The sequence below is a fragment of the Lynx rufus genome, unplaced genomic scaffold (genome assembly GCF_022079265.1).
Source record: "Lynx rufus isolate CCGP_SWC_20201006 ecotype Redwood Valley unplaced genomic scaffold, mLynRuf1.p SCAF_9, whole genome shotgun sequence".
Taxonomy (NCBI): domain Eukaryota; kingdom Metazoa; phylum Chordata; class Mammalia; order Carnivora; family Felidae; genus Lynx; species Lynx rufus.
Window position 1 is genome coordinate 58,306,579 of NW_025814897.1, and position 25,987 is coordinate 58,332,565.

At 39.5% G+C, this 25,987-nt stretch overlaps 2 protein-coding genes across 3 annotated transcripts in view; one reads left to right on the forward strand and one right to left on the reverse strand.

Moving 5' to 3' along the window:
- MRPL48 (mitochondrial ribosomal protein L48) overlaps nucleotides 1–9,362 on the reverse strand; it is a 96,566-nt gene extending 87,204 nt beyond the window's left edge. The window contains exons 1-2 of the mRNA XM_047071978.1: nucleotides 9,096–9,362; nucleotides 8,770–8,962 (exon numbers count right to left, since the gene is read on the reverse strand). Of these exons, the coding sequence (XP_046927934.1) occupies nucleotides 8,770–8,962; nucleotides 9,096–9,362 (460 nt within the window). The remainder of the gene's footprint in view (nucleotides 1–8,769; nucleotides 8,963–9,095) is intronic.
- Nucleotides 8,754–25,987, forward strand: part of RAB6A (RAB6A, member RAS oncogene family) — an 87,337-nt gene continuing 70,103 nt past the window's right edge. For both annotated transcript variants that reach the window (XM_047070278.1, XM_047070277.1), the window contains exon 1: nucleotides 8,754–9,430. In XM_047070278.1, the coding sequence (XP_046926234.1) occupies nucleotides 9,361–9,430 (70 nt within the window). In that variant the 5' untranslated portion in view covers nucleotides 8,754–9,360. The remainder of the gene's footprint in view (nucleotides 9,431–25,987) is intronic.

Below are 25,987 nucleotides of genomic sequence, written 5' to 3' on the forward strand. Positions count from 1 at the left end.
TAAAGAGTAGCTTTCATAGGGTTTGGTGACTGATTAGATGGTGGATGATACAGAAGAAGAAAAAGTCAAGGACGACAGTAACTTTCCTGACTTAAGTGATTCCCATCTCCTGTTAGCTCTATTACTGATTTTCTAAATTCCACATTTTTTAAGTGAAGATAATGGTATCTAACTCATTGCATTGTTATGAAGTGTAAATAAATTAGGGTGGTTAATAGATACTCAATAAATAGTTTTCTGAAAGAAGTTTAACAACAATAGAAGGTAGCATATGGTTAGTGTTTAATGAGGGACTGGCAAACTATAAGAATTAGAGAAGACCTTTAAAACTTAAAAGAGTTAATTGTTTAATCAAGAAAATATATGTATCTTTGTATAATAACATACATATTTATGTATATATGACTCGTTTAAGAAAGTCTTAAAATAGTGGGGGCGTGCCTGGGTGGCTCAGTCAGTTACTCTTGATCTCAGCTCAGGTCTTGATTTCAGGGTCATGAGTTCAAAGCCCTTTATTCACATGCTGGGTGTGAAGGCTACTTAAAACAAACAAATTAATTAATTAAATTTAAAAAGAAAGTCTAATAGCGCTCGGAGCACCTGGTTGGCTCAGTCGGTAGAATTGTGACTCTTGGTCTCAGGGTTGTAAGTTCAAGCCCCACATTGGTGTAGAGATTCCTTTAAAACAAAATCTTTAAAAAAAAGTCTGATAGTGCTAAGATGCTATTTCCATTTGCCTAGTTTTTGTTGCACTTGTTGGCAGCTTTTCCTCTAGTTGTCTCAACTCCATTTCCTATGTGGTTAAATTTAACTTCCATTTTTCTGCTCCATCTCTACTGGTTACTCTCTAGGCCTGCTGTACAACTGTTGCCCTGCGACTACTCTTTGCATTTCCTGAGTATACCTTTTACTTTTTTCCTGTATAAGATTTATGATTCCTGGATCTGTAACTTTCCTTTCATTTAGCTCCTTGTTTGGGTCTTCCAATAGCTTTTTGGAAAAGTGTGAATTTTTGAGACCTTGCATAGCTGGGAAAATCCTTTCACTTAGAAGAAATTGCTTCATTGTTTCCCAATTTCCAGTGTTATTATTGAGAAGGTTGATGCCATTCTGGTTTTCAATCTTTTCAATATGTCCTGCTTTTAATTTCTGGGAACTTTTAAGATCTCCTTTTGTCTTTGATGTTGTGGAATTTCATGATATAAGCTGATATGGTTTTCTTTTATTTTTGCTGGGCAACTGACATACACTTCAATCTGTAAAGTCATGCCCCCCGGGTGTGAGAACTTTATTTATATAATTTATTTTCTAATTTTTTTTATACTAAAGTTTTCTTTGTTTCTGTCCATATAATTCCTGTTATTTGTATGCCGCATCTCCTGGATTAATCTTTTTTTTTTTTAATTTTTTTTTCAACATTTTTATTTATTTTTGGGACAGAGAGAGACAGAGCATGAACGGGGGAGGGGCAGGGAGAGAGGGAGACACAGAATCGGAAACAGGCTCCAGGCTCCGAGCCATCCGCCCAGAGCCTGACGCGGGAGTTGAACTCACGGACCGGACCGCGAGATCGTGACCTGGCTGAAGTCGGACGCTTAACCGACTGCGCCACCCAGGCGCCCCTTCTGGATTAATCTTAAAGACTCCTCAAATTATCTAGTGTCCATCTCTTAGCTTTTTGCTGTGCTGTCTGGAACATTTCCTTAATATCTTCCAATTCTTTTTTCTTTTCTTTTCTTTTTTATTCTGGTTTTATCTTTATTTAAGCAATCTCTATGCCCAATGTGGGGCTTGAACTCATGACTCTGAGATCAAGAGGCATATGCTCTTCTGACTGCCCCTCTTTTATTGTATTTTTAAAATTTGGTTGTTATAATTTTAACTTCTAAGAAAGGCTGTTTTTGTTTCAGTGTTCCTTTTTAAAAAATATGATCTTGGGGTACCTTGGTGGCTCAGTCGATTAAGTGTCAGACTTCAGCTCAGGTCATGATCTCGAAGTCCGCGAATTCGAGCCCTGTATCAGGCTCTGTGCTGACAGCCCAGAGCCTGGAGCCTGCTTCAGATTCTGTGTCTCCCTCTGTCTGTGCTCCTCCCCCACTCATGCTCTGTCTCTCTGTCTCTCTGTCTCTGTCTCTCTCTCAAAGATGAATAAACATTAAAAATTTTTTTAATATGATCTTGTTCTTCTTTCATAAATGCAATAGCTTTTCTCTCATCATAGACTTTCTTATTTATTTCTTGCTGGTTTATTTGTTTTATTTTCTTTGTTTCATATTGGAGACTTTTATCAAGTATATGGGAAACCTTTAAGGTTTGTTCAGTTTTAATAGCAGACATCAAACTAATTGGAAGGTCAATGTGAGGAGGTAGCATTTACTGATTAGAAGGGTTCATTATAGAATGATTTAGTGGTCAAACAGCTTTAAAAAATTTTTTTAAATGTTTATCTATTTTTGAGAGAGAGAGAGAGCACGTAAGCAGGGAAGGGCAGAGGGACAGGGAGACAGTGGATCAGAAGCAGGCTCTGTGCTGACAGCAGACAGCCCGATGTGGGGCTTGAACTCATGAACCATGAGATCTGACCTGAGCTGAAGTTGGACGCTTAACCGACTGAGACACCCAGGTGCCCCTCACCTGGCCTTTTTTTTTTTTTTTTTTTTTTTTTTAACCGAAGTTACCCCCATATTCAAAATTTACAGGTCTTTTTTTCTGGGATGTTTCAGCTTATCTTTCAGTCTTTTGGGGAGGGCATATAAAACACTGCCAGTGTTATGAAAGGGGCATGGGGAGAGACCTTTGGTTATCAATTCCCCTATCTTCTGGTGGCACCTTACCCTAGCACTCCACTATGCCTGGTTATCTGAGCCTAGTACTCCTAGTACACTGTGCCTGGTTATAGAGCCCCTTGTGTTTAATTCTTCCATAGATGCAGATGGGTTCATGACTACTATTTATGTAGTCTTTGATACAATTCCCTTGGTTTTGGCCCCATTCCTTACCCCTACCTTCTGTAGTACTTGGTACTTCACATTCTTGAACCTTTCTGGGGTTCTGTTTGGTTACTTGACTTGCTTCTTGTTACTTTCTCCTTCAGGGAGCCCTTTCTACGCTCTGTTTAGTCAGTTACTGCTGTTCTATCTTTGTCTCCCAACTTAAAATATTACGGCTCTGGGTTACAGAGAGCCAGAGTTTGCATTTTTATTTTTTATTTTTTTTTTTAGAACAATTCCAGAAAAGGAAGGAAGCAGAAACATCTTTAATCTCTCATCCTGTAACTGGAAGTTAGTTTAATTTTCCCAAGTGATGTTGTGGCTTCTTATCTCACTGGATAGTTTCAGCTAGCTATATCAGCCACATCGCTGGATGTAATGACTTCGTAAAATAAATAAACTGAATAGATAACAAATACATAAATTAAATAAATTAATTAAATTAAATAAAAATAAGTCCTAGTCACTTTGTGCTATTCAAAAATCAGGAGAAATGTTCACAAAAAGATGGCTTCTCTTGGCTTCTTAGGCAAGTTACAATTTGGCTGTACAGTCTGTTGGCATTTTAGTGCAAACAGTATTGGTCCCACTTTTCTGTCCTAAGATGCTCTGTTCTTTACATAAACAGCAGTAGAAGCAGTTGTTCTCTTCTACTCTGAGAGTGATTATCTCTTAGTGGTAAGTGGAGTGATTCATTCTCCTATACATCTTAGAGGAAACTTTATTATCTGTGGGGGATACAGTGTGGGGAGAGGAGAGCTCTAGCAATGTGTCAGGTATTACACATTCTGGACTGGCATAAAAAGAAGCAACCTCTTCCCCCACTGCAATTTTAAATCCTGGAAGTAACACCCCACATCTAAGGCTGTGAGAAATCACATTATTCATAACAAGGACCATGATTCACATGAACGGAACAAAATGGAATTATCAAAAATAGATTCTGTAGATTAGTCTGTAGCAAAAATATCTTCTGACTTAGCTTATGAATTGGCTATAATCACAGGAAGGATGATTCCATTGAGGTTTTACCACCTTCTCCTCCACCTTGACTGAATAACCTTTATACTTCTCCCATGGCACATCTTTGTAGGTCAGGGTATTTGGAAAACTGATTTTGACATGACGCCTCCCTCCTCTTTTTTTTTTTTCTCATAGTCTTTAAAAAAAAAAAAATGAGACTCACTTAAAACATACCTTGTGTTAATTCTACTCGTTTCATTGGTCACCTTGAATTATTGAGCATTTTTCATTTTTATGCTTTCTATATTGACCCACTATTATTTTTAGCAGTGATGATTATGATAACCTGCAGAGTGGGCTAGAAGGGCTTCACATTTGATGGAATTTGAATTCCTGCCAGAGCTATTATTTGTTTCAAATATGAACAATATGATTACAGTCCTTTTACCTGGGCAGTTTTCTACTTCTATTGATTTCCTGCCTCTCCAAGATTAATAAATTCTTTTCAGGGAGTAGTAAACAGAAAAGGGCAGTTCCTTTTGATAACTATCACTGTATTATGTATACACACACACAGTATTGCATAACTGATGCTCAAGGAATTGTGTGAGATGTTTTAAGAGATCTGAAGATGAGAATGTCAGATGCTTTCAGCTGCAAGTAACAATGATGAAGACATCTGAAGACATTATTAAATACAAAGACATTTGTTGTTTTGCTAAAAAGATATCCAGAGGAAGGCCATTTCCTGGATTGGTACAATAACTCAATGATGCTTTTAGCTCAGCCATCAACAATGGGTTGGGTTTTTTCTTAATGCTCTAGATATCATGTCCTTATATAATCACATCTAATGGCAGAAGAATGGCAGTTTTTCCTCATCTACCTCTTTTTTTTTTTTGAGGACTTTTTTAAAAGTTTATTTATTTATTTTGAGAGAGAGCATGGGGGAGGGACAGAGAAACAGGGAGAGGAGAATCCCAAGCAGTCTTGGCGCTGTCAGCTCAGAGCCCAACTCCAGGCTGGAACCTATGGACCGAACCATGAGATCATGATCTGAGTGGAAAACTTCACTGACTGAGCCATCCAGGTGCCTCTAATGATCCCTTTAAAATTGTTTAAAGAAAACTGTTCCAGATACTTTTGATTTGGAGCTGCCAAAGCTGTCCTCTCTCGTTGTCCCAAATTTTTAGTCACAAATCTGTTCTGAGCATCTTTTTCATAAGTGGTGTTAAGGAATGTAGTATCAATTTACATAGTGTGATTTTTTTTTTTTCAAGTCGGCGCCACACCCAGCATGGAGTCCATCGCAGGGCTTGAACTCACAACCTGGAGATCAAGACTTGAGCTGAGATCAAGAGTCAGACACTTAACCAACTGAGCCACTTAGGCGTCCTTACATAATGTGATTTTAGGTGATGTTCTCTTCCTCCAAAAGCTCTCGCCCGTCCATCTTCACATGCCCAAATCTCATTCATCCTTTAATGAAAGCTAAAAATAATGCCTCCCATTTATTTCATTTATTCAGCAAATAACTGTCACATGCTTATTATGTCAAGCACTCTGCAAGTGTTGGGTATACAAGACATGAGCTCTGACCTCATGGAGCTTACAGTCAGGTGGGGAACACTGACAATTAACAATAACAATTAAGTGATAAGGAAGAATAAGGTACAAGCAGAGGACAGGTAGAAGTATTTACACTGTTGGTGGGGATGGAGCAGACAGAGAATTCTTCTTGAAGACTTTTGAAAGATGATACCTAAAGGATGAGTAGGAATTGGAGAGAGAAAGGGAGGGGAAAGTGTTTATGGTAAGGAGAAGAGTGCATAAGAAATCATGGAGCAGAAAGTGTTGGTGAAAGCACTCTGGAAAAAGGCCTCTTTAATTCCTCCTCCCTGCCCACCCCCGCAAGTAACTTTCCATTTGATGAACCCCATGCACTTGATATACAATTTTTAGACCATAAGATCTCTGAAGGCAATACATATGACTTATACACAGTACTGGATAAATATGAGTGCAACTTCAGAGAAGAGTGAGGCTGTGTATGTGTCAATGCAAAATGCTAGCTTAAATATTGAAACAGCTAAGGGAAGAGGTGGATTATACCACATCTCTCTTCAAAATGATAAGAAAAGCATCACCTGTCTAGGTGACTACAGGGACCAGGGAGGCAACAGGGAGGAATTGATTCATAAAGTTCTGGAGGAAGTACAAAGTAATTATAGCTCCAATCCTCAGATGTTACTTTAAAAGCTATTTCAGGAAATATAATGAAAACCTGGTACCCATCAGGAAGAAAAAATAGCCACTCACTTATGTTTGCAAGAGGTTTTCTTTTTGAATATTCTCTTGGCGTGGACTGCTCTTGGTGTGTGCCACGGTTCTGGGTTACTGGTGGGGAGGGCCCAACCAGACCTGACAAGCTACTTTTAAATCAAATATTAAAAAAAAAACAACAACACACAAAACACAAATGTCCATATCATGACTTGGGTTTTTATCATTTATTTATTTTCCACTTCATTAAAAACATTTTTTTAACATTTATTTATTATTGACAGACACAGAAAGACAGCATGAGCAGGGGAGGGGCCGAGAGACGGGGAGACACAGAATCTGAAGCAGGCTCCAGGCTCTGAGCTGTCGGCACAGAGCCTGACGCAGGGCTCAAAATCACAGACTGTGAGATCATGACCTGAGCCGAAGTCAGATGCTTAACCAACTGAGCCACCCAGGCACCCAATTTTCCACTCCATTTTAGAGGTGTGTTCCAAAATCCTTTTGCCACTTGGCTGTGAGGAACCAAAAGTGAGTAAATTTTGATAGGGAAGGAGGTTTGGAGATACAGCTATTGTCTTGATAGGCCAGAATAGACAGTATTTTGAGTTCTCATAGAAAGCCCCCCTTAACTTATGTCTCTCCTTAATTCTAGTTCAGCAATTCATCACTGAGTTTGAGATGGTGCTTGTTTGATCCTGTAAGATTTTATTTCGTTGTTAACTTGGGAAGTATTTTTGATAGTTTTTTCTTTAAAGTAATCTCTACTCCCAACATTGGGCTTGAGCTCCCAGCTCGAGATCAAGAGTTGCATGCTTTATTGAATGAATCAGCCAGGTTGTCACTCCCCATTTTTTTTTTTTAATGTGTATTTATTTCGAGAGACAGAGAGAGACAGACAGAGTGCGAGTAGGGGAGGGGAAGAGAGAAAGGGAGACACAGAATCCAAAACAGGCTCCAGTCTCTGAGCTGTCAGCACAAAGCCTGACGTGGGGCTTGAACTCATGAACCATGAGATCATGACCTGAGCCGAAGTCAGACGCTTAACCAAGTGAGCCACCTCAGCGCTCCTTCCACGTTTTTTTGATACTAGTTTTTTAAAAGTGTCCTCCTCGAGGATAGAGATTACATTTTTGGATGCTGTCCCATAGTGTGGTGAGGTGTGGATGCTGAATTCTTTAATTCGGTGATTCTTAACTTTTTGTTTGTTTTATTAATATACTTTATTTTTTTAGGTTTTTAATTTACAGAAAAACCGAGCAGTCCCCATATAAACTCTCCTTCCCCAGTTACCTTATTATTAATATTTTATGTTAGTATGAAACATTTGTTATAATTAATGAACCAGTATTGATACACTGTAATTAACCAAAGTCCATATTTATTCAGATTTATTTTAGTTTTTGCCTAAAGTCCTTTTTCTCTCCCAGGATCCCATTCAGCTTAAAAGCCTATGCCGAGTTGTCCTGTTACTTACATCTACATTATACCTAGTTGTCGGGTCTCCTGAGGTTCTTGGCTGTCACATTAACCTTCATTTTTTGAGTCATAAACTGGATTGAAAATCTGATGAAAGCTATGGGTCCTCTCCACAGAAAAATGCGCCTGCTTCAGAGGTCTAATTTAAGGGAGGTCCACCCATAACTGATTCAGAAACCTAGCTTCAGGAGGAAAAGGTGATCTTTAAAATATTTCTTCCCTCACACTCAGGCTCGAGGTCAGGCTCTACCTCTACTTTGTTGTGTGACCTTTTTGCATAGCTGTTTTCCTACTTGGACCTCAGTTTCACCATCTGTGAAATGAAGGGTTTGATTTACATGATGTCTAAATCCTTTTCTAGCACAGTGGAAGGTGGGCGTCACCCACAAAGGAACAAGGGCTGTTAACAGACCAAGCCAGGTCAGGGAAGTGGAATGGCTTATCAATAATGAGGTCGCAGAGGTTCAATGGGAAAAAGACATAACCTAGGTTCCACTTTATGGCTTCGTGGATTTTGTAAGTCATTTCCTTCCTCTGAGGTTCAATTTCCTCATCTGCAAAAATGTAGAGGCTCTGCTTCTGGTAGTTATGAAACTCCTGGGAGCAACACTGAGGAATTAATGATAAGAAAAAAAAATGGAGTAGGTGGGTGGGTGCACGGGTGAAGGGCAGATTTAAGGAATACGAGGCAGGGCTGAGGGTTCTGGAGAAGAGAAACACAGCAGACACCTTAGGGATCTCACACCACACGCGCACTGTGCTGGGGTCAATTCAACCTAGGTGCCGGCCCCGCCTCCTCCCTCCCCACGCTTCCCCTCCCCTCGGGCTGCGACGCGCCACACTTCGCATGGTAGTCACCGTGAGTCGCTTTCCATCGCGCTAGGGCCGCGCGCGTTCTCGCGCCGCCACCTCACTGCCATCTCTGCCCGCCTTTGGCCCCTTCCGATTGGCTCTCACGTTAGTGACGTACATGCTCCTTATTCTACCCCCGTCACTTCCCCAGGGTTCCGCCCCGCCTCCCCCTTACTTCTCCCGATTGGCGTGGCAACCTAACCTGCCCTGGTCTCCGCTGTGAAGGAGAAGCCGGGAGAGCAGGCTAAACCAGGAAGGCGCTGGCTTGTGGCGCACGCGCACGCACGCACGCCGACGGCCGGAGGGGCGGCACGCTCGCGCCCGGGCTCGCCGCGCGCCGCGCCAGAGGCTCGCGCACTCAGCAGGTTGGGCTGCGGCGGCGGCAGCTGTGGGAGCTGAGGCGCAGCGCGTGAGAGGTCCCAGACGCGTCTGCGGCTCCGGTTCCGCCACCTTCCTCTTCTCTCACCCCAGTCTCGGTGCCGGGTGTTGAGAAGGGAACGGCGCTAGCCTTGGTAACTTAGAGCCCACCCTTGGCTGCTTCCGACACCGCCATCCTTCCTTTCCCAGCCGCGGGCCTCTCGGTGCTAAGGCGACTCTGCGGGGAGGCGGCGGCGACGGCTGCCTGTCTGTGGGGAGGAGTCCTGCCCTCCAGTCTTGCTCCGCCGCCGGGCCCTGCAGGGTCCAAGAGAGCTCGGCGCCGGTCCTTCCTCTCACCTTTTTCGTTAGCCGATTGGTGCAGCGTCGGTCCGAGAGGTCTCTGAGCTGAGGCGGCGGCAGCTCCTTCGGCTTCATCATGTCCGCGGGCGGAGACTTCGGGAATCCGCTGAGGAAATTCAAGCTGGTGTTCCTGGGGGAGCAGAGCGGTGAGTGCGCGGCTCCCCCACTCCTGGCAGCTGGCCGCGGCTTCCCCGCACCGCCCCCAGTGCGGCCCTTCTGTCCGCGAAGGCTCTCTCTACCGGCCTCGCGTTTACGCTCGGTGGTAACCCCCAGCCCTGCCCGGTGTTTGCTGACCTCTGTTAGCCACCGGCTCCTCTTCGTCTTGATCCGTCGGTCAGATTTTTGACCCTTCCGTCCCCGGTTCAGACGTCTCCTTCCACCACCTCTCCCCCCCCCCCCCCCCCCCCCGCCGCAGCCCGGGCCTCTCCCGTCGGTCTGCCCCCTCCCCCCAGTCCTCACCCCGCCCAGCCCCAGCCTGCTGTCCATCCCTTTATTCCTCCCGTCTCCGCCGTCTCACCAACCGTAGCCCCCTTCCTTGAGCCCCACCCTTATCTTTGCTTTTATTCCAGTTCGTCAGCTCTGTGAAGGCCCACCCTGGGAAGCCCCACTCCGGGAAGCCCCGCTCCCGGGAACCGACCCTCTTCAACCTTGGACTAGGAGGGTGGGGGGATTAGGGCGTTGTTTCCTTAGAGGCTTGGCCCTGGGATATGCGGATCTTATGGGAGGTGGGAAATGGGGGGTCGTAGAAATTCTTGGATGGTTTTCCCTTGGGTGGGGAATTAGTTTGGAAGATATATGTCTGAATTAGAGGCGACTTGAGGATGGAGTGGTTGGGGAGTAAGAGGGGTGGTGGCGGCAGTGGTGATTTTTGTTTCTTGGGTTAGGCTGAGGCTTGTTGGAAAACCTCGTTTTCTTCTCATGACTTTGAGCCCTGACAATTCTTCTGGCACTGTTGATGCTTTGCCGATCTCTGCCAGATGCTATGTCATGATCGTTTTACTTGGAATTTTTCACATCTCACCTCTCCTCCTCTTTCAACATGAAGCAGTGTCTGATTCTCTTTATGGTGGTGCAAACGGGGATTACCGGGGAAATGTTAATTATTTCATTTCTTCTGAGTGTTTTCAACATATAAATATATTTAGGATTCTTGTGAGAGAAGGCCTGAGAATAGCGAACATCTTTGTTTTGTAGGATTTCCTTAGGGGCTAGGGAGTAATGGAGTAGAGTAGAATAGATTCATCATCTGGTTATCTAAATTAGATTTCAATATGTAATGCCGTTTCGGCTAAATGACCCTTTTATGCTTCATATTCCACAGTATATGATGAGTAGCGTGATCTTACTTACCTGGTCAGGCTTCTGCTGTCGCTTACTTTGTATTACATACAGGATCATAGTTTTGTGATGGCTTTCTCCAAAATAACTTCTTGTGGTGATTCCAATTTTATGCTGAATTATGAAACTTGGCACTCGACAATTTAGAGATTATCATCCTTTTTTGTTTTTCTTACATTTTGCATGACCATCTTTAAAATCCACACATTGAGAGGTTAGTTCCTCCTAAATCATCATTGAGTTACCTGCTAGGTACCTTAGATTAGGCTGTAGGGAAGAAAATTTCTTTTGATTGGAAAGCAGATAACTGATATAAATTCAGAGCTTTTACAACTACCTTGAACTGTTTATACTAATATATATGGCGTTGAAGTAGATTAACGTTAGTTGCAAAATTGCTTCTAGTTGGAGCTGAGAAATCACTTCTCTCTTTTCATATATAATCTTTGCCTCTTCCTTCCTTACCAAGGAAAAGGATAGTCTCCTCTTTGCTTATGAATATTCCTGAAGCATGTATAAACTTGTTTCTTTAAGTAACTTGGTAAGTAAGACCTGTGAGCGTGAACCCAGTCTAGGTGTTTTATGGCACTTTTAGGACAATGCCATGTGTAAAATATGGTGTGTTCGTCATTATTGATAAATAGGATCTAAAGTGCTTATTGTGCACTCTAGGGATGTTATTGCCGACCTTATGTTGTGATGAAGAACTATTTAGTTTGCATGAAGAAACCTTTAATCTCTGCCCTAGGAAGGTTTTAGTATGAGTAGAGATCATAAGTTCGATATTTAAAGGTTTCCTTTGAATTCCTTGAGTATTTATGTTCTAAATGACATTGCAGAGTTCCGTGGCTTCTCATTTTTTACTTTATTTAAGTCTTGACAATGACCTCCCTGTAGTTCCTGAAGTCATCTTAGATTTTTTTTAATAGACTATTTTTTAGAACAATTTTAGATTTACAGAAAAATTGAGAAGATTGTGCAGAAGGTTCCCACATAGCCCCACCCAGTTTCCCCAGTATTCCTCGGTGTTCTTAACATCTTAAATTAGTATGGTACTTTTTTATAATGAATGAACCAATATTGATGTGTTATTATTAACTAAGTCCATAGTTTATTCAGATTTCTTTTCATCTTTTTTTCTTTCAGGATTCAGTTCAGGATACCACATTACGTTTAGATGTCAGTGTTTCTTTAGGCTCCTCTTAGATATTTTCTAAAGTATTGTATTTACATGCTTTTTAACTCTGGAACTGTGGGGTTAATTATCTTTTAAGGCTGCTATAATGCTAAGTAATGCCATCCGATAGCTTTGACAGTGAAAGATTGATCTCTGTTTTCCTGGGCAGTGTCTGTAGTTTTCTTATGCATTAGTAAAGGTCTTTGGAGCCCATGTCATCTTGATGTAACTCTTCATGAATTATTTATTTTTAGGTTTTACAGTTCCACAATTCAGCTTTCAAAAACTAATCTGTGGCAAAGCATTTACCACATTTATAATTCTTATTTGTATGTGTGTGTGTGTGTCTGTTACCCACAGCAGAACGTAAGTCCCATGAAGATTACAACTTATTTTTTTGTTCATTGTATCTCCAGTGCCTAGCATAGCACCAGGCTCGTAGGTACCAGAAATATTTGGTAAATGAATGATGGTTGAATCTACTAGGAATCAAAGCTAGTAGCCTGTATTAGTCTTTACTGTGGTGGAATCTATGTTTTATTTTTCCCATAGGCACTTAGTAGTTTAACAATAACATTTTATACTTACATTAGTTGATTGTATGCTGGGATACTTTAGATTCTTGGGGTTGGGGAGCAGGGAACCTGCTTTTTTTTTTTTTTATAACTCTTGCCATTTTTCTAAAAAAAATAATAATAATGAGACCAGGATTTTGCATTTTTTGGGGGGTAGGTTGAGAAAAATTAGTTTTGTTTAGTTAAAGCTATTGTTAAATTGTTTGCTATTAGCGTAGAACCTAAAAGTATGTCAAATGTTATTAAAGATGTGTTCATGGAACTGATTTGGAGTTAAGTAGGCTTCTGTTTAGCTTATCAAAAATAAAGCTTCTGTGCTTTGTAATGAAGATGAGTTGTTTCAGTATGTGAAGTGTCAGAGCAAGTTAATGATACTAGTCTTGGTAATCTTTCTAACAAGTCTTAGGGTTTATATTTCAGTAGTATACATGATTTAATAAAGGAATGTTGGAGTATACAATTTACAGCCGAAGTTTCCTTAAGAAATCTCTTTTATTGCTACCTCTGGCTGCCGTCTTGAAATGCTGAGGCACTTTTAGGAATGCATTCATGGTTTATAGTGGAAGATATTACTACAAACAAATGTTACAAATAGGGTTACAAATTAGGAAATATCTCGGGTAGAAGCACATATTTGGCCTAGTGCTGCTTATTTTTTCATTCTATGTTATTCTTTTTACATCAGGTCTTTTGAATTATAACATGCCAGATAGGGAAAATGTGTCTTTCCATCAGGGATCAGGAGTACTGAACGGTTTAGATTGGCTAGATCAGTGATCTTAAACTTTTCTTCTCAAGATACCGTTACCTGTTATGCTTTTACAAATTGTTGAGGCCCCTAAAGAACTGTTCATATGGTTTATATCAATATTTATTGAAAATTAAACAAAGTTTAAAAATACTTAATTCATTTAAAAATAAAAATAAACCCATTACATGAAAGAACTATTTTGCAAACAAAAATTTAGTGAGAGAATGGCATTGTTTTACAAATTTGCAAATCTCTTTAATGTCTTTGACTCATGAGAAAATATCTGGATTCTCAGATCCTTCTCCATTCGATCTATTGTAATGTCACGTGTCATATAGGCTCTGGGAAACTCCACTGTACACTCATGAGAGAACGAGGGTGAAAAAAGCCAAATAACAATATTATGAAAATGGTTTGACTCCCAGGAGGGTATTGGACCCTCTACTGAAGAGTCCTGGGGATCCTGGTGGTCAGTAGACCACACTTTGAGAACTGCTGGATTAGATGATATTAAGCCATTTGTACCATGAAGCTTCATACTGCAATTTAGGGCAGTCAAAGAGAATGTTTTCCAGATCTGGTTTTGGAGCCTTAAAACTAAACAGTAGAGCTAGTGATTAAGAGCACAGAGTCTGGGTTTCATATTTTAGCACTGGCCACTGGCTTTGGGCAAATTATTTGACTTCTTTGTGCTTCAATTTCCTTCTCTAAAGGTAATAGGAACTATAATACAGAGTTATTGTGAAGATTAAATTAGTTAATAAACGTGAAGCATTTACAAGAGTGCCTGGCACGTGGGAAGTGCTCAAACTATTTAAAAAAAAATTTTTTTTTAATGTTTATTTTTGAGAGAGAGACAAAACGCGAGCAGGGGAGGGGCAGAGAGAGAGGGAAACACAGAATCGGAAGCAGGCTTCAGCCTCTGAGCTGTCAGCACAGAGCCTGACCTCGAACCCATGAACCAAACCCATGAACTGCAAGAGCTGAAGTTGGGTGCTTAACCTACTGAGCCACCCAGGCACTCCATGCTTGGTAACTATTTTAATTTAACACATGTGCATGTAAAACTATGCTGTCAAGTGATTTGATAGAACATAAGCTTAAATTTACATTTTATCAGGAAAGAAATATTGCATATAATATCTAAAACAATACAGTGTGATAAGTGCAGTTGCTTAGAAAAATAGAGTTAAAAGGTATAAAGAAGTGACAGGAGCATGGGGTTTCAGGGAAGACACATTATAAATGACTAATAATTTAAGTACTTTGAGCTGAAATTCTTGAATTAGAACATTACAGAATTGGAGGAGACTTTCAGAATTCATCTAATCCATATCTCTTAGGGCTTTAAACTGGATAACTTTCCCCCCCTCTATTTTTTTTTTTTTTAATTTTTTTTTTCAACGTTTATTTATTTTTGGGACAGAGAGAGAGCATGAACGGGGGAGGGGCAGAGAGAGAGGGAGACACAGAATCGGAAACAGGCTCCAGGCTCTGAGCCATCAGCCCAGAGCCTGACGCGGGGCTCGAACTCACGGACTGCGAGATCGTGACTTGGCTGAAGTCAGACGCTTAACTGACTGCGCCACCCAGGCGCCCCATCCCCCCCTCTATTTTTAATAGGTAATACAAACATAAAAAGGTGTACTCTGAGAAAACTTACTACTACCCTTGTTCTGGTAGCTCCTTTCTCTACTCCACCCCCTCCTGCCTTATATATTGTTTGTATATATTATTTTCTTGTGTATATTCTGGGATTTCTTTATGCAAATACAAGCAAATACGAATATAATTTCTTATTTTCTCTTGTATAAGATGTATCAGACTCTACTCCACACTTTTCTTTTTTTACTTAACAATACATCCTAGAGATCTTTCCATATTATTTGTACATACAAAAACAGCTTTCCATTTCTGTTTTTTGTTTTCCAGTAAAATTTTTGTAAGGGGCACCTGGCTGGGTCAGTCAGAGGAGCATAGGGACTCTCAGTTCATCTCAGGGTCATAAGTTCAAGCCCCACATTGGGTGTAGAGATAACTTAAATAAATAAAACTTTAAAAAAATATTTTTTATTTTATAATAGTTTTAGGGGTGTCTGGGTGGCTCAGTCCGTTAAGCATCTATCTCTTGATTTTGGCTCAGGTCATGATCTCACAGTTTGTGAGATTGAGCCCCATGTCGGGCTCTGCTACCAGTGCAGAGCCTATTGGGATTCTCTCTCTACCCCTCCCTGGCTTGTTCTGTCTCTCTTTCTCTCCCCCCCCCCCCCAAAATAAATAAATAAATAAATACTTAAAAAAATAGAGTAGTTTTATATTGACAGAAAAACTGCAAAGATAATTCATTTGTACATTTTCACAGTTAATGAACCAGTATTGATACATTATTAACCAAATTCCATATTTTATTTAAATTTCTTTAGTTTTTATCTAGTGTTTTTCTGTTCCAGGATTCCATCAAGGATACCACATTTGATTTGTTATTAGTTCTCCTTATGCTGTTTTTAGTTATGACAGTTAAATTGGATCACTCTTAAGTTACTTCATTTATAGAAATCTCCAAGATAACACATTTTTTATTTTTTTTAAAGTTTGTTTATTTAAGAGAGAAAGAGAGTGGGCACATGAGCAGGAGAGGGGCAGAGAGAGGGGGAGAGAGAGAATCTCAAGCAAGCTCCAAACTGCCAGTGCAGAGTCCAATGCGGGGCTTGAACTCAGGAACCGAGAGATCATGACCTGAGCCAAAGTCGGATGCTTAACCGACTGAGCCCCCCAAGTGCCCCTGTAATTTTTAATATCAAATTTCCCTGTTTTGAAATTTTCAAATCTATTCCTGTGCTATATTGTTAAGCTCTTGTCCTTGGGGAGGCAACATATATTGATATAGACAGCTCCAGAGACAATCAGACTTTGGCGCTAATCCTGACCCCAGTATTTCAGTGTTATCTTGGAAAGTTTATTTAACTTTGCTAAGCGTTTTTTCCATTTCTTATATGGCAACACTAACCTGGTAGTAGTGTTTTTTTCTACCCTCTAGTTATAGATATACATTTTGGTTAGGTCGGTATTTCATTTATACAGTATTGTAATTAGGTAAATGATATTCACAGCTGAGTCATGTGGTATACTGATTACTTATACTTTTTTGCATATTTTTTTTGTTTTCCTTTGTTTAATTTATATACATATCCTGAATTTATCCCCCAACTTTTTATCCACAATGTAAATCACGTCTCTGTGTATAAGAATGCATCAGGTTTTTCCTCAGAAGAAATTCATTTAATTTGAAGACCTCTTGAAGACCTCTCTTCCAGAACCTTCTGGCCTATTCTAATATATACTAGTTACCACCCCCATGATGGGTGCTCAGCTGTCAACCTGGGATCTACCTTTGTCATCATTTTGAGAATTTCCTTTTCTCTTGTGTTAGATGGATCCATTGTTTCTCAGATTACATTTTCCTTTTTTTTATTGGTTTACTCTATCATGAGGTTGAACATACTCTCCAGTTGGTAGTTTCCTAATAAATGAAACATGGGAGAAAGTTTTTTGAGACCTTGTGTTTCTGAAAATGTATTTGGACAACTTTTACACTGGAAATTTGGTGGAGTTTAGAATTTTAAGTTGGATACATTCCTAAAGAAGTTCAAAAACATTAATGTATAGCCTTGTAGATTCTTAGTGTTACCTTTCTGACTCTTGGTCTTTTGATCTTTCATACTGATGTGTCGATTTTCATTTTGTGTGCTGAGTAATAGATATAATTTCTTTCAAACTGGAAACTTAATGTTCTTAGTTTTTAGGAAATTTTCTTAACTAGTATGATATCCTCTTCTCCATTTTTGGTTCCCTCTTGAATTATTAGACCTGGACTGATCTTCTGATTTTGTCTTATTTTATGTCTTTTCTTTTTCTTCATGTTTCTGTTTTAATTCTCAAAAGATTTTTTCAGCTTTCTTCCATCCTATTTTATTTCTATCATTTTCATTTCAAAGAGGTTTTTTTTGTTTGTTTTCTGAATGTTCCTTGTCTGTAGCATCTTTTTGATTCTAGTATCTTTGGTTTTTAAAGTTTCTATTTATTGATATTGAGAGAGAGAGAACATGTGTGTACATGTGTGCAAGTGAACAAGGGACAGGTAGAGAGAGAGGGAGAAAGAGAAACCCAAGCAGGCTCTGTACTATGAGTGCAGAGCCCAGCCCGGGCCTTGATCCCATGAACTGTGAAATCGTGACCTGTGCCAAAATCAAGAGACATTTGCTTAACTGACTGAACCACAGAGGAGCCCCTCCAGTATCTTTTATTATTTTGAGGATATTATTGAGATGTATTTCCTCTTCCCAATACTCAGTTTTTTGTATATTGTTAGTACCTCTGTTTATTTTGATTATTCTTTCTTGCTTGATGTGGTCCTCAAAAAACAAGTAATTCTTGGCTATCCTCCTATGTTTAAAAAAGTTGAGCACTAAAAGCTTGATTTTAAGCACTTGTGCGGGTTTAGGGAGCTTCTCTGTAGGATGATCTGGCTGAGTTCTTTTGGGGGGAGTTAGCTCCTTTAATTCTTTCTTTTGCCCATCAGATTCGTAAAGAATTATCCAGTGTCTTGCTGGAGGGAGTAAGCTTAGTTCCCAGTTTTCTTGGTGCTGAATGCAGACAGAGTTTGATGATAACATAGAGTAATGTATTTAATTTCCTTGTTTTTAATACTGTTTGTATTTTAGCCCTCACTTGTTTCTTTTATTTCCCAGTCCAGAAGCTCTCTATTTTCCTTTCTCATAGAATAACTCTCTAATCTTCTGGTGAAGTGGGAGAGGGACCTGGCTGTGTGGAACAGTGGAGGGGACTTTCATTTGTTCGTTTTGTTTTTAGCACCACCTTTATACTTATTTCTTAGATATGCTTGGTGCCTGCAATTCCTGAGCCATTTGGGGGTTCTCTGGCACAAATCAGATTGTTTCTCAGCTTTCTCCATTGTCAGTCTAAAGTTGATCTTTATAGAACCTATTAGGTCAATTACCACTTTTCCATTTACTTTCTACCTTCAACTTGGATGATTTAGATTTTCTGAGAACCAGTACTTTTAGGTGTTTAAAATTGCTTAGGGTTTTCAGTTTCTCTTTTTTTCCTTTTCCTTTTTCATTTTATAAAATTAAAACCAACTCATTTGTACCCATGTTTATAGTAGCGTTCACAGTAGCCAAAAGATAGAAGCAACCCAAGTGTCTCAATGGATACATGGATAAACAAAATGTGTTATATACATAAAATGAAATATATTATTCAGCCTTAAAAAGGAAGGAAACTCTGATACATGCTACAACATGGATGAATATTGATGACATTATGCTAAGTGAAATAAGTCAGTCACTAAAGGGCTAAATATTGTAGGATTCTTTAAATTAATGGATAATAAGCATTATCAGTACTGTCATTGTGAGATTGTATGAAACCATGCCCAGACACCCCAATAGATTTCTCTTTGAGATGAAGTCCAGACTCTTCTTCTTGGTTTAAAGACTGTCATAGTCTGGCTTCTACCCTCCTATCTCTGATCTTATACCTAATATTCATCTTTACCCTTTGTTATGCATATTACAGAAGAGTTTTTTTTAATCATCATTAGGGTGTTACATGCTATGCAGAATACATGTCTTCCATTCTTAGAATAATAGAATCTTAAAGATCATTTATTCATTTAACAGATCTGCTCATGGTGTGCCAGGCATGGAGCTAGGTCCTGGGGGATATAGTTATTAATAAATCAGATATTCTCTATTCTTGCTTACAGTCTGACAATAAAGTAGATTTAAATCTTTTACATTGCTCTGGACCTTCCAATCTCTGTTCTTGGACCTCTTCTTCAGTCTATCCTTTAAATTATTAGAATGAATTTTATAAAAATGTGAATCAGTAACTTCTTATCTTAAAAACATTGTGAATGTACTGAATTGTACACTTAAAAATGGTAAATTTATATGTATAGTTTATCACAATAAAAAATTAATTTTCAAAAACTCAAAAGCCTCACATTTGTAGGTTTATTCGGTCACTTTTATTTATTTTTATTTTTTTATTATTTTTAATGTTAATTTTATTTATTTATTTATTTATTTATTTATAAATGCTTATTTATTTTTGGGAGAGAGAGACAGAGTGTGAGGAAGGGAGGGGCAAAAAGGGAGGGAGACACAGAACTCAAAGCAGGCTCCGGGCTCCAGGCTCTGCATTGTCAGCACAGAGCCTGACACGGGACTCAAACTCACAAACTGTGAGATCATGACCCGAGCCAAAGTCGGGTGCTTACCCAACTGAGCCACCCAGGTGCCTCTGTTTTGTCACTTTCAGAATAAAATCAACCTTGAAAATAAAACAGCCAGGTAGTTATTTCACCAGCAAAATGGGTTTATTTGGAATAGCAGAGGAATGCCAGATCAGGAGAAGTAAGCCATCGTGAACCATTGGCAAGTCTGGAGAACAAATCAGAGATATGCTCTTTTATAGAGGAAGGGAAATTGGGAGGGGCTGTTATAAACAAAAATCCCTTGGAGTGAACTGGGAGTTTGAAGCTTAGTGACTTTTTGTTGGCTGAGTTGTGATAGTCTCCTATTGGTTGGGCTGTTGCTAGGCAAGGAGGGAATCTATCCTTCTGGGGTAGTAAAGTAGATTTCTCCCTGTTGGGAATGCAAGGTAAATCTCTTCCTGGTGGGTCTGCAAAGGGCTGCAGTGAATGGTATGGCCCAAGAACTCCCCCTTCTGGTCACGTGACTCCATTTTAAATGAGGTTTCTGTTGTTTTCCCCCTTAGATTAAGATCTTCTGAAAGCCTCGCTGGTCAAGAGTCAGGTTTTCTGTATTTAGTGCTTTTGTCCTTTGGTGTCAGGAAAGATGACCTTTCCCCCATGTTGTGTTCCACATGGGAGGGAAAGTACATAGCAGTTGGAAACCATTTAAGGCCATATTTGAGTAACAAGAAAGTTTAGGCGGGAGAACTCTCAGACACTTCTTACCTAGTCTATATCTTTTCAGGGTCATAAATGTTAGAGAAAATCTTGAAGCACTGAGCTAGCATCATCCTATTGTATATGTCATTTTTGTAAAAGTTTGACATGTGACAAGTAAAAGACTTCAAAATAATTATGCAAAGCAGAATCAAAAGTATGTGAAAAATACAGTTTGATGGTTCTAAACCAGGAGCCCAGGCTTGAAGGTAATCAGTTAAAAAGGTCAAAAGATCAGGGGTCATTAGGTGAAATTTGCAGTGACCAGAGGGCTTGTTTTCTGATTTTGTTTAATTGAATTTCTACCTCTCCAGAGATATTTATCCATGTGCAACAGGTAGTATTTGCTATTGCACAAATGCCTCCTTGTTTAGCAAGTAGGTAATCAGAGACTGTGTAGTTATCCAAAACCACTTGATCTAATGATTCAAGTGATCATTGTTGGGCTGCCACTGCTTTGGCTGTGAAATCAGCTACCTCTCCTAAAGTTAGGGAGTTTCTGACCAGGCATTCCTTGGCACTTACCCAACCTGAGGAGAAAGCTCTCCCTGTGTAGGTAAACCCGGAGTCATATAGGCCTCCTTCAGTTTCCATTTAAAGCAGCCATGGATGTTTAATGGGGCAGAACAATGAGAGGTTTTTTATTTATTACGGATGTTGACAGTGACACTTAAATGTCCCAGTAAGCATTGACCTCCAATTTGCCAGCTATCTAACCATTTGTATGCCCATGGGAAATGCTATCTACTGTAGACAAAAGTGAATCCAGGCAGAGTGCAGAGGAGTAAGGTATCCCTTAGCTGGAATTTCCTGATTGACCTTTCCAAGACAGGGATCAGAGGAATTTAGATGACATTCTGTGAGGTACCATCCCATACTAAAGAGGACTTTTCTAAGTCTTGCAGAAAGGAGTTAGCCCATTTGTATATCTCCTTAGTGCAGGGGAACAGGTTATTGGAGAAATTGCCTACAGATAAGACCAAGGAATCTCTGACATTGTGAACAGTTTCTGGTGATGGATCCAGCAGAGAGAGGGAGACACAGAACTCGAAGCAGGCTCCAGGCTCTGAGCTGTCAGCACAGAGTCCGACTTGGGGCTCGAACTCACAGACTCACAGACTGTGAGATCATGACCTGAGCTGAAGAGAGAGTGGGGGAAGGGTAGAGAGGGAGGTAGAGGATCCCAAGCAGGCTCCACACCCAGCACAAGGGCCCAACTTGAGGCTTATCCATGACTGTGAGACCATCACCTGAACTGAAATCAAGAGTTGGATGTTCAACTGGCTGAGCCACCCAGGCAGCCTGAGGAGGTCTTTCTTTTTTAAAGAAATTTTTTTTAATGTTTATTTATTTTTGAGACAGAGAGAGACCGAGCATGAACGGGGGAGGGTCAGAGAGAGGGAGACACAGAATCCGAAACAGGCTCCAGGCTCTGAGCTGTCAGCACAGAGCCTGACGCAGGGCTCGAACTCACGGACCGCGAGATCATGACCTGAGCCGAAGTCGGCCCGCTTAACCGACTGAGCCACCCAGACGCCCCACGAGGTCTTTCTTTAAGAAGGTGACAGAAGCATTATCATACTGATGTTGAGTAAATAGGAAAAAAGTAGAAAACTACTAAAGTTACTACTCATTTGTAAACTTTCCATATTTATCAAGTTGTTTTTTATGAGACATTTCTTTCCTTTGGCCTGTAAAACTTTTAAACTTAATATGATATGGGGAAAAGTCTTAGAGCAAGAGTTAGGAGAACTGAACTGTGGTCTTTGCTCTCCCACTTTATAAATTATGTGCTTTTAAAGAGTTCACTTTAACTTTTCCATGCCTCAGTTTCCTTGTATGTAAAATGAGAAGAATCTTCCCATCCCCATATATGGTATTGATTGCATAGATGGTTCTTTGTAGGCTCTACCCATGGACTTCATGTTAGCACTGTCCTATATTTCTACATATTTAATATTCACAAAGCTTCCAGAAATTGAAAGTAGTTCCTTCCCACAAAAGATTGAGTACATTTAATTTTAAATAAAGCATTCCTTTTGTACTCTCAAAATTCTTTAATTGAACTTCTTTTTCTTTCTAAGATATTGTACATTTGTTTTCTTTTTTTTTTTTTTATTTTTTTATTTTTTTTTTAAATTTTTTTTTTTCAACGTTTATTTATTTTTGGGACAGAGAGAGACAGAGCATGAACGGGCGAGGGGCAGAGAGAGAGGGAGACACAGAATCGGAAACAGGCTCCAGGCTCTGAGCCATCAGCCCAGAGCCCGACGCGGGGCTCGAACTCACGGACCGCGAGATCGTGACCTGGCTGAAGTCGGACGCTTAACCGACTGCGCCACCCAGGCGCCCCTGTACATTTGTTTTCAAAGTTTCTGATACTGAAATGATTAAGTCTTTTAAAGTTTTATTTTGTTTTTGAGAGAGAGAGAGAGACAGAGCGTGAGCAGGGGAGGGGCAGAGAGAGAGGGAGACACAGAATCTGAAGCAGGCTCCAGGCTCTGAGCTGTCAGTACAGAGCCCTATGCAGAGCTCCAACCCACGAGCCGTGAGATCATGAGCTGAGCCAAAGTTGGATGCTTAACTGACTGAGCCACCCAGGCGCCCCTGAAATAATTTAGTCTTTTATGTAAACAATCTGAATAGTTATTTCAACCTTAGTCTGGTTGGTATTATCTTAAATACTGTTATAATTTTTATTTTTCAGAATTTTTAGTCTCTAAAACTGTAGCGTCTAAAACCATGAGGCAGTAAATTTCTGTTGTTTAAACCAGTTTGTGGTGCTTTGTTATAGCAGCCCTAGCAGACCAATAAAATGCTCAGTATTCCTTTGTAACTAAATGTAAAACTCCATGTAGCACCTCCTGACAACTGTACTGGAAAATATGTAATTCTTATCAAACCACTAAATCTTTTCAATAGTCGGAATACCTTAATTTTGTGAGTAAATTTATGTTTTGTAGTTTCCTGACATTAATATATTTGTTTTGCATACAAAGTAATAATGTCGACTGACATTTGATTACTTACTACATATCAGGCCCTGGTTTAAGTACCTTACGATCTAACTGATTTAATCCTTAAAACCAGCTCTGTGAGCTCCTGGAGAAATGGTTGATTTCAGGGCTAGGGCAGGGAAAATACAAGATGAGCCCAGAGCTGCTTCTGGTGGCACAAAGTAAGGAAGTGTTTAAGAAAGAATGGGGCTTCTTAAAAGGGCACAGGAACCAATGTGAAAGAGCACCCAATAGAGAAAGTTGGGATAATTTGAGCAAAATAAATGATGATGATATTACATTATAACCCACAGATTAAATATCCATGAATCCAGAGTTAAATAGATAAGAACCACTCTTTCTTATAGAAGAATTCCAGTTAATAAATATAGATGGAATGAGGGAAATGCAAAATCACCGTTAGAATACCACGGTAATGGTGCACCTGTGTGGCTCAGTTGGTTAAGTGTCCGACTCTTGATTTTGGCTCAGGTCATGATCTCACGATATGTGAGATTGAGCCTCACATTGGTCTCTGTGTTGACAGTATAGAGCCTGCTTGGGATTCTCTTTTTCCCTCTCTCTCAAAATAAATAAACTTTAAAAGAAAAAAGGAATACTGCAGTAATTGTTGTATGCAAGATCGATTTTTTTAAAGTAATCTGTACCCCAACATGGTGCTTGAATTCAGAGCCCCCAGATAAAGAGTCTGGAGTTGCAAGATCTACTGACTGAGCCAGCTAGGTGCCCCTGGCAAGATCCATTTTTGAATGCTAGAATTGGTTGGCAAAAGTTTGAAAAGACACAGGACGTTTGTTAATTAGTCTCAAAGTATCTCCCCTAAGATAATTATTACAAGAGGAAAAACAGTAGCTTTTATAGTAGAAAAATTATGTAGAGATGACCATAACCAAGTCATCAAGGTTAACATCAGGAATAAGACATTAACATTATATCATGTTCCTCTTGTTATGATGCAGTGAGAAATGCTTATCAGTTTTTGGTAGTCTCGTCAAAAAAACGCATGATCTCAATCTAATGAGAAGACATTAGGCAAATCTAAATTGAGGGACATACACAAAATAATTGACCAGTACGCTTCAAAAGTGTCAACGTTATGAAAACAAGGAAAGACAGGAAATGTCACAGGTGAGAGGAGACTAAGGAAACATGACAACTAAATAGTGTCCTAATAGTCCTGGGTTGGATCTTGTAACAGAAAAAGGACATTGGTAGAAAACCTGGTGAAAGGCAAATAAGTTCTGTAGTTTAGTTAATAGCATTGTATCACTATTCATCTCACAGTTTTGATAATTGTGCTATTTAAGATGTTCTCCTTGGGAGAAGCTGAGTGAAAGGTATACTGGAATTCTTTGTACTAGTTTTATAACTTTTCTGTAAATTTAATATTATTTCCAAATAAAAAGTTAAAACGGTCCCGTAAGATAGGTACTACTGTTATTCCTATTTTACCTTGAGGAAACTGAGGCACAGATAGGTTAAAGAACTTAACCCAATTGTATAAGGTTGGTAAATGGCCAAGTTGGGATTTCAGCTGAACAGTTTAGTTCTAGAACTCCAGTAATAAAACCCTAAACTATTATTATCTTTCCTTGTTAAATTTTATATAGGTGAAATATGTGCAGAAAATAAAGGATACTTAGGTGTTCCCCCAAACACGGAAGTGAAGTAACTAATCATCTCTTGAAAGTTGAGCTATATGAACTAAATCTGTTAAAGTTAAGTGTTTCTCAGGTATTTTGCACTACCAGACTTTTGTAATTTGTATGACAGATTTTTTTTTTAAATATTTTATTATTTATTTTTGAGAGAGAGAGAGAGAGCGCGCGCGCGCAAGCCAGGTAAGGGCAGAGAGAGAGGGAGACATAGAATCCAGTGCAGGCTCCGGGCTCTGAACTGTCAGCACAGAGTCGGACGCAGGGCTCAAACTCACAAACTGTGAGATCATGACCTGAGCCAAAGTTGGATGCTTAACTGACTGAGCCACCCAGGCGCTCCAAAATTTGCTTTGTTAATGATTATATTACTGAGTTACCAGAATCATTTCAAAATACTGTTTATACACAAGGAAAACCATAGATCTATTTAATTATAGAATTAAAATGTGATATTCAACTGGGAATTGTTCAGTCTCATCAAGAAGGCAAAAACACAACTGAAAAAAGGCTTTAAGTTTGCTATGATACTATACAAAAAAGATAATAGCTAATTACTTTGCAGGTACAAGATCTGAACAAGAAATGCTCAAGCCGAAAAAGTTGTAGATTACACTAGGTTATGAAATCACCTAGAGAATATTTCCTTTTTTAAGTGAAAAAATGATTTTTTGGAGCATTTCAGCATAATGCTGAATGAAGTTTTGTGTATTTTTGGTTGAAAATAATGTTCAACAAAAAATGAATAGCCACAGTATTCAGGATAAGATTAGTTAGGCTCTGATTGAAATTGTCACATAAACTCCTTTTTATAGGAGGATATAATAAATGCACTATTAGGGATTTTGAAAAGTGTTTTGGAGAAGAGAGTAAACTTAGCTTAAACAGCTTTGAAAGAATATAGAAGAAATGCAAATATAGTAGAAATGCTGATTTAAAATTATGCCTAAAATATATGCGAAAAGGAACTATTTTAATTTCTAGAAGTCTTGTGATCATAAATGGGTAGGAATATATGAAAAGATACTAAAATATGTCTTTGGACAATGTAAAGGGGCCACCTACGTGGACTGTACTCCTCTTTCTCTGGAATTTTGGGGTAACCTCAGTATAAGGAGGATGCAATGACTCAAATGAACACTGACCCCATGAGAGATTGAGATCCTGATCTACTATTTGGAGATTCCTTCTTT